General features: G+C 34.3%; 1 protein-coding gene across 1 annotated transcript in view; it reads right to left on the bottom strand.

Annotated features, from left to right (window-relative positions):
- Positions 1-586: 586 nt before the first annotated feature.
- The window catches only part of Ripk2 (receptor interacting serine/threonine kinase 2), a 47,346-nt gene continuing 41,167 nt past the window's right edge, over positions 587-6,765 (bottom strand). The window contains exons 8-11 of the mRNA XM_046458639.2: positions 5,874-5,960; positions 4,696-4,789; positions 2,711-2,869; positions 587-2,170 (exon numbers count right to left, since the gene is read on the bottom strand). Of these exons, the coding sequence (XP_046314595.1) occupies positions 1,833-2,170; positions 2,711-2,869; positions 4,696-4,789; positions 5,874-5,960 (678 nt within the window). The 3' untranslated portion in view covers positions 587-1,832. The remainder of the gene's footprint in view (positions 2,171-2,710; positions 2,870-4,695; positions 4,790-5,873; positions 5,961-6,765) is intronic.

Raw genomic sequence — 6,765 nt, 5'->3', positions numbered from 1 at the left:
ATATTTTTAAATATGGATCATCATGAAAATCAGTTGCGGAGATTCTAACAATTCTATGAAAGGATGCAAGTTCATTGCAGATTCACTCTGATCCTTGACACCATCTTCTTATTAATCAATATGTTGTTATTCATGTAGAGTTTGAAGAGCTGATGATGGATGACTATATCTGTGTCCTTCACACAGTGATCCATGGGAGAAAGTGTGCGGTAAGCACACAGCCGTAGCAGAGAGTTGATGAGGTTTTAGATCTTTGAAGAAAATGGAAAATGCAGGGCAAAGCTCATTTTATCAACTCACATATACCACCCCCAAATCAACATAAGTCAGTTTGAGGCCATCAATATAAAAAAAATTTTAAAAAGAATATATAGAGAAGAAAGGGAAAGCCTCCAAAAGAAATTTTTTTTCTTCTACTTAATGTTTCCCAAATTAAACCTTTACATTATCACTTTTTAGAGTTACTAGGTAGCTGTGCAGTTAATTAACTAATTAGTTTTCATTTTTCCCTATCAACTTCCATACTTCTCAAAGGCACATAAGGAGACAGCAAAGGTTAATGAAATACTACAGGAGATTGAAAGAGTTATTTTAAATAAAAAATTTTTTAATTGCCTTAATGCCATCAAATTTCTTTTATTCGTTTTTCTTCCAGTTAATTTCTTTTATTTTTTTATTGTTTTTTTTTTCAAGTTATGGGTCTGGGGTTTCTTGAAAATTTGTACTTTCAAATTTATCTTGTATCTTACTTTTTACTGATTTTGTTAGATGTTTTTCAGGAAAAGGCTACTATTCCTTGTAGGTTTTCATTTAGTGATATAGCCCATTATTAAAAAAACGTTCACATTGTACCTTTACTGATTGGGCTACAGTTGGGGTGAAGAAGAAAAAAGAAAAAAAGCAGTCTGAATACTGTGCAGCAATTAAATAGTTAGATCTATATTTGATCTGGACAGTTATACATGCTGTTCTACTAAATGCAAAAAGTAGGCTGCAGGATGATGTTTAAAGATAATAATATTAAGAAATGACCTTCTCTCAAATTAGCATATACTTTGTTATGAGCAAGAAGAGGTGCATGAGAATACACATCAGGCTGCTAATCTTAGTGAACTTGGTTGTTATTGACAGTGGGTAGGGCTGAGGTTAAAAGTTGGGGCAGGGGGGTGAGGTTGTAGCTCAGCGGTAGAGCACTTGCTTAGCATGTGTGAGGCTCTGGATTCGATTCTCAGCACCGCGTATAAAATAAAATAAATAAAATAAAGGCCCCCCCAAAAAAATTTTAAAAAGTCGGGGCAGATAATGCTATTAAGAGTATTCCTTGAAATAATCCTGTTTTATAGGAAAAATGTAACCTGGAACATGGAGTTTAGAATGAATGATTTTTTAGACAGAATTTGAATCTGGGAAGACAGAGTAGGAATGCTTTGCTATTTCTGGTTTGTCTATAGAGGGTCTACACTTCATAAAGATCAAATCTTAGATGAGTAATAAATAATCCACAGAGAAAATGAGTGTGCAAATGGCTTCTATCAGAAACACACGATACTTTAAGACAACTTTTAAGTACAAGAACATTATTACACTAAACATAGTTCTAATTAATGAAAGAGACATGTAAAATTGAAACATGTAGCAAAAATGCAGACTTTTTACTTATGATAACTTAAAAAAATACTGCAATATCATGGAAGGAGATAACTTTTGCCCTCCAAAAAAAAATCTTCAGTAAAGCTTGTAATACTCATATGGATTTTGTAAAAACAATGTCAATGTAACAGAGATATAAATAATCTTCTATAAACTGACTTTTCTTCTTGAAAAAGACTTACTTATAAACTTTTATTTTGAGGGAAATTTGAAGATGGTAGTCTGGAAACCACTAGTATTTCTGGGTAGGGTTGAAGACCCATTTGTTTGTTATCTTTCAACTTTTGTACTATAACTTTAGCAAATTCTTCTCCTTGGATGTCACTGGTGTCCAATAATTGTCTAACTTTTGAAGTCCTTGTAGGTTTGGTACTAATAAGTTCATAGTCCTCCTTCATGATCAAGTCCCTGGACAGGAGGGCATCTAGTGATTGGTTAAGGCAGGCTTCAGTCATTTGGTTCACAATGTCTTCCCTTTTGCTCTGGATCCACTGTTGGGCTATACCAGGTTGTAGACGCTCTGTAAAGGTAAGGGATGAACAATTAAAAAGGTGAGGATGGATATTTAGCAATGACTAAAATTACTAAAAAAAAAAAAGTAGGCATAAAACCTAATTTTTGTATGATTGTGCTAATGTGGGACACCGTATATTTTTTCAGGAAACATGGAGATCTGGATTATCTTTCCTTCACCTTTCAGAAAAAGCACTACCCTTTTATATGCCATAAATCATGGGGAAAATATTCCTTTATTCTTCGGGTTTTGTTTTTTGATTTCTTTCAAATATACAGGATATATGAATATTTGTTAAATTAAAAAATAGCTTTACCTTTAGTGACATAGTAAGTAATACTTCCTGTTAGCACTTTCTTCTTAATTAGATGTTCATGGGATACTATGTCAGCAGAGTTTGAAAGTGTTTTCCTACTTAAGAGGGTATGTATTTATTTATCTTACTGAGGAAACACAACAAACATTTCTTGTCCAGTGCATCTGATGGATATATACTTATGAGGTAAGATGGCATCATTTACAATATGTCTCATGGTAAACATTTACCTGAATACCTCTCAGTTAAGAATGAATTTATTATTGTTGAAGAGCAAGGGGTGGTCTTGTGATCACAGAATACAGCTCTCTGAGATGCAGCAACAGTACTATCCCAACTGTGATTTACTGACTGATGTAGATTCATAGAAGAGTAGTCTGGAGTTTTTCCTATAAAACACAAGATCTTCATTAGGGCTGAAATATTCCTTAGATATTCCTATTAGCTAAAATATCAACATTCTGGTTGCATAGAAGGTAGGCCCCAATCTCTTAGGTTTTCACTGCTATTAAAGTTGCCTCAGGGGCTGGGGTTGTGGCTCTTGCCTCACTGGGTTCGATTCTCAGCACCACACAAAAATAAACAAACAAAATGAAGATGTTATGTTCATCATCTATAACTAACTAACTAAATAAAGTTGCCTCAGAAAACTAATTCTGCAAATAAACAGGTTTTAGATCAAATAAGGGTATATACCATATGTTCTTACTATACTTCTGTCTGTGCTTGTCTATTCTATATTTATTATGAGCTGTGGAATTTCATTTCTTCTCATAGTCCCATATTTATTCTCTATCTTCTTTTCCTTCCACTTCACTTTAAACATGAGCTCTATACGTGTGTCAATATGTAGTTAATATTATACATTTTTAAATGTATCAATCTATATATGACATTTATCTTCCACCCTTTCCCAATTCTATCCAGCCTCACTCAGTCTCAATTGTCCATCTGTGTTCTCAGATCTGTGTAATTAAATTTTCTGTCATTGTTGAATATGGTTTTACATTTTCAACAGCCCACTGGACATCACCTCCATATGTAACGCTAGAACCTCAAATTAAAAAAAAAAAGTTAAAAATTTCCATCATCATTCACTAAGACCTGCTTCAACTCTTATTTTTGTAAGTAGCATTAATATTCACCCAGGGACCAGGTTTAACAACTTGTTTATCTTTATCTTTTTTTTTTCTTTCTTAACTTCTTCAAGTGAAAAGTTACAACTCCTATCAGTGAGGCCTCCATAATAATTCTCACACCATCTCTGCTTGTTTTCACTCTGGATCAGTTTTCATAATCACTTACCAGTACTTTGGTAAAAGTCTCCTACATTGAAGAATTTTATCATAACACATTCCTGCTCAAAAATTTTCCAACATTACTCCCTCCTCAATTCAACATACCAAGGAGCTGAGTTGAGTGTCAGAATTCTGGACGATATAACTCCCCTGCCTACTTATCTATCTTCTTTCGTTCACCCTCTTCATCAACCAAACCAAAGTACTCACTGTTGTCTGACTTCTTGGTCTTGGGCCTCTGTGTTGTTCTTTTTGTCTGGAATGCTTCTGCTTTATAACTAGATGTCCAGGCCAGAAACGGTGTCATCATAACAATTTGGTGTATCGGAGTGACATAAAAGTCCTCCTTAAAGGACCTGACTTCAGTCCAGTCTTGGGTTTGCCTGCTACTAGCTCTGTGATCCAGAGGGTTCTTAATCTATAAAATGAAGACTACCTCCCTTTCAAAGCTGCTGTTGAAGTACTCTGTAAAGAGTGGTACTCTGTAAAGAGTGTTACTCTTGATGTTAGGTGCAGTGATGCACGTCTATAATATCAGTGATTTGGGAGGCTTAGGTAGAAGGATTGCAAGTTTCAGGGCTTGAGATGTGGCTCAATGGTAAGGCGCTCAGTGTTCAATCCCTAGTTACCAACCCCACATCTGTTTCTATTTCATACTGCGGTAACTTACAAACATTTCTCCTCTCTTGTTAAGAACTTTTTTTTTTTAAGTATCTAACACAACACCTTTAATACTTAAATGTGTGTATTGAACATGCCACTGCTATCTTCACATCTTTAGACCTTGTCATTTAAGAAAATGAGTTATGAATACATATGAAAGTATATTCAATACAAACCATAACTGCCTGCCAAGAATATGACCTTGAAAGAAAATGGAAAACTTGAAATCAATTCTGATTGAAAAATTAATGTACCAGATAAAAAGTTGTTTTCTTGGGGAGTTGACAGGGACCTAGAGGTTCCAGGAGAACTACTGCTTTTATGAAGCTGAGAGGATCCACATGATTCCTAAAGTAAACAAATGATAAATAGGTTTAGGGAGACTACTCCTAATGGGTAATAAAAAAAATTTTTTTTAAGTTATACAGCTTGAGTTTCTAACAGTTCTTGCTTTTGGTTTACAAAGATTCAGAACTATTAACAGATTGTAACTTAGAGAATTAAAGGAACATATATAAAATACTCAACAAATACAAACTTAATTTTCTTATCAAATGGAGGAGATGGGCAACAATTACTAGAAATATTTTTTTTCAGTATAATCTATATGATCTCAGAGGCTTTGCCCAGTGGCTTGAATAGTGGATAAGAAATTTGGAATCTGGGTTATCTACTGACTTACCCCAATGGCTTATTATTAGGTTCCTTCAATCAGAAGAAGTGGAAACCCTTGAAAAAGTAATGGAGAAATTGACTCTACTCCTAGCTCTGTCATGGAATTACTGACTAATCTTTGACAAGGCATTTAACTCTCTGGCTCTCTGATTCTTTGTACTGTCTATCTCAAATATGCATGCATAGGCTCAAGGATCAAATGAGATGGTTTATATAAAGTGACTTAAAAAACCACATATTCTGCTTTAGGTTTTTTTGAAGGCATTATTACTTTCCTGAATCTGTGAAGTGAATATATATATTTTTGAAAAAACAACTCATGAAATAAATCTGGAAGAGTGCTCCAAAAGAAATCTTTCTTCTTGGTGAGGAAAAAAAAAAAAAAAGACTTTCTCTCTTATTAATTACTATAAAAGGCAAGGACTAGGCGGCATAAATAATGTAGTAGAGTTACAATCAATGAGTTGCCCATATAACACACCCTAGATCATTATTAACTGTACAAAATGACAGGGACAGAAGTCAATGCCAAAGAAAAAAAATTTTATGATCTGATGGGATCAGTGATGAAAGAGAATCAGAGAAGCTGATTTCAAGTTTGCCCTGGGCTGCCAAATTCCAAAAGCTTCCAGAGCTTTAGTTCCCTATTGTTAAAAGAAGGGGTTAGACTTAGTGATTTTTCACTTTTGTGTGTGTGTGTGTGTGTGTGTGTATAAAATGTACATTTGCATGTGTGTGTGTGCATTTTTTTTTTTACCTCCTGGGGACCATGATTTACAGGTATGTTCAGAGACACCTCCTTCCTCTTGTCACATGAGTGAACAGTACTCGAGGCACTCTGTAACTGGAATGAACACATACACGCACTTTAATTGGAAGCAATTAGGAAATTAGAAGTAAAATACAACCTACTTAACACATTTTTAAAAAATATTTATTTTTTAGTTTTTTTTTAGGTGGACACAATATCTTTATTTTATTTTTATGTGGTGCTGAGAATCGAACCCAGTGCCTCACATATGCTAAGCGAGCCTGCTACCACTTGAGCCACATCCCCAGCCCATACTTAACACATTTTATATATGTATACAAAATCAATGGAAACAAACTCTAAATTGGTTGAGAACACAGTATATAACTTATAGGCAGAGGTAGTATAAAAAAATGGAAATATCCTTAGATAGAGAGACCTTGAATTATGTCTCATATTAATTGGTTGCCTTGAGCAGATTATTGATCGATCAGAGTCTCAGGGCTTCATTTTTAAAATAATACCTGCATGCAGGATTGTCCCTAAAAATTGAGATAATAAATATAAAGTGCCTGGTAAGAATTAGGTACTTGGGCTGGGATTGTAGCTCAGTGGTACAGCATTTGCCTTGCATGCGTGAGGCCCTGGGTTCGATCCTCAGCATCACATAAAAAAATAAATAAATAAAAATAGCATGCCCATCTACAACTAAAAAAAAAAAATTATTACTTATTAAATTTTGGTGTGTGTGTGTGTGTAGCACACACATACACACATTTTCTATCAATGATTATTTAGCATTAACTGTTTCATGCACTGGGTTTGTACTATTATTTTTGTTTTATTGATAAGAAACTAAGGCTTGGACTTAGTAAAGGAACTAATATGTTATAATGGA

Source organism: Marmota monax, unplaced genomic scaffold, assembly GCF_021218885.2.
Source record: "Marmota monax isolate L192 unplaced genomic scaffold, Marmota_monax_Labrador192_F-V1.1 WCK01_AAM20220418_F8-fsc00147, whole genome shotgun sequence".
NCBI classification, from domain to species: domain Eukaryota; kingdom Metazoa; phylum Chordata; class Mammalia; order Rodentia; family Sciuridae; genus Marmota; species Marmota monax.
The sequence above is the reverse complement of the archived record's forward strand: the minus strand, read 5'-3'. Positions and strand labels throughout refer to the sequence as shown.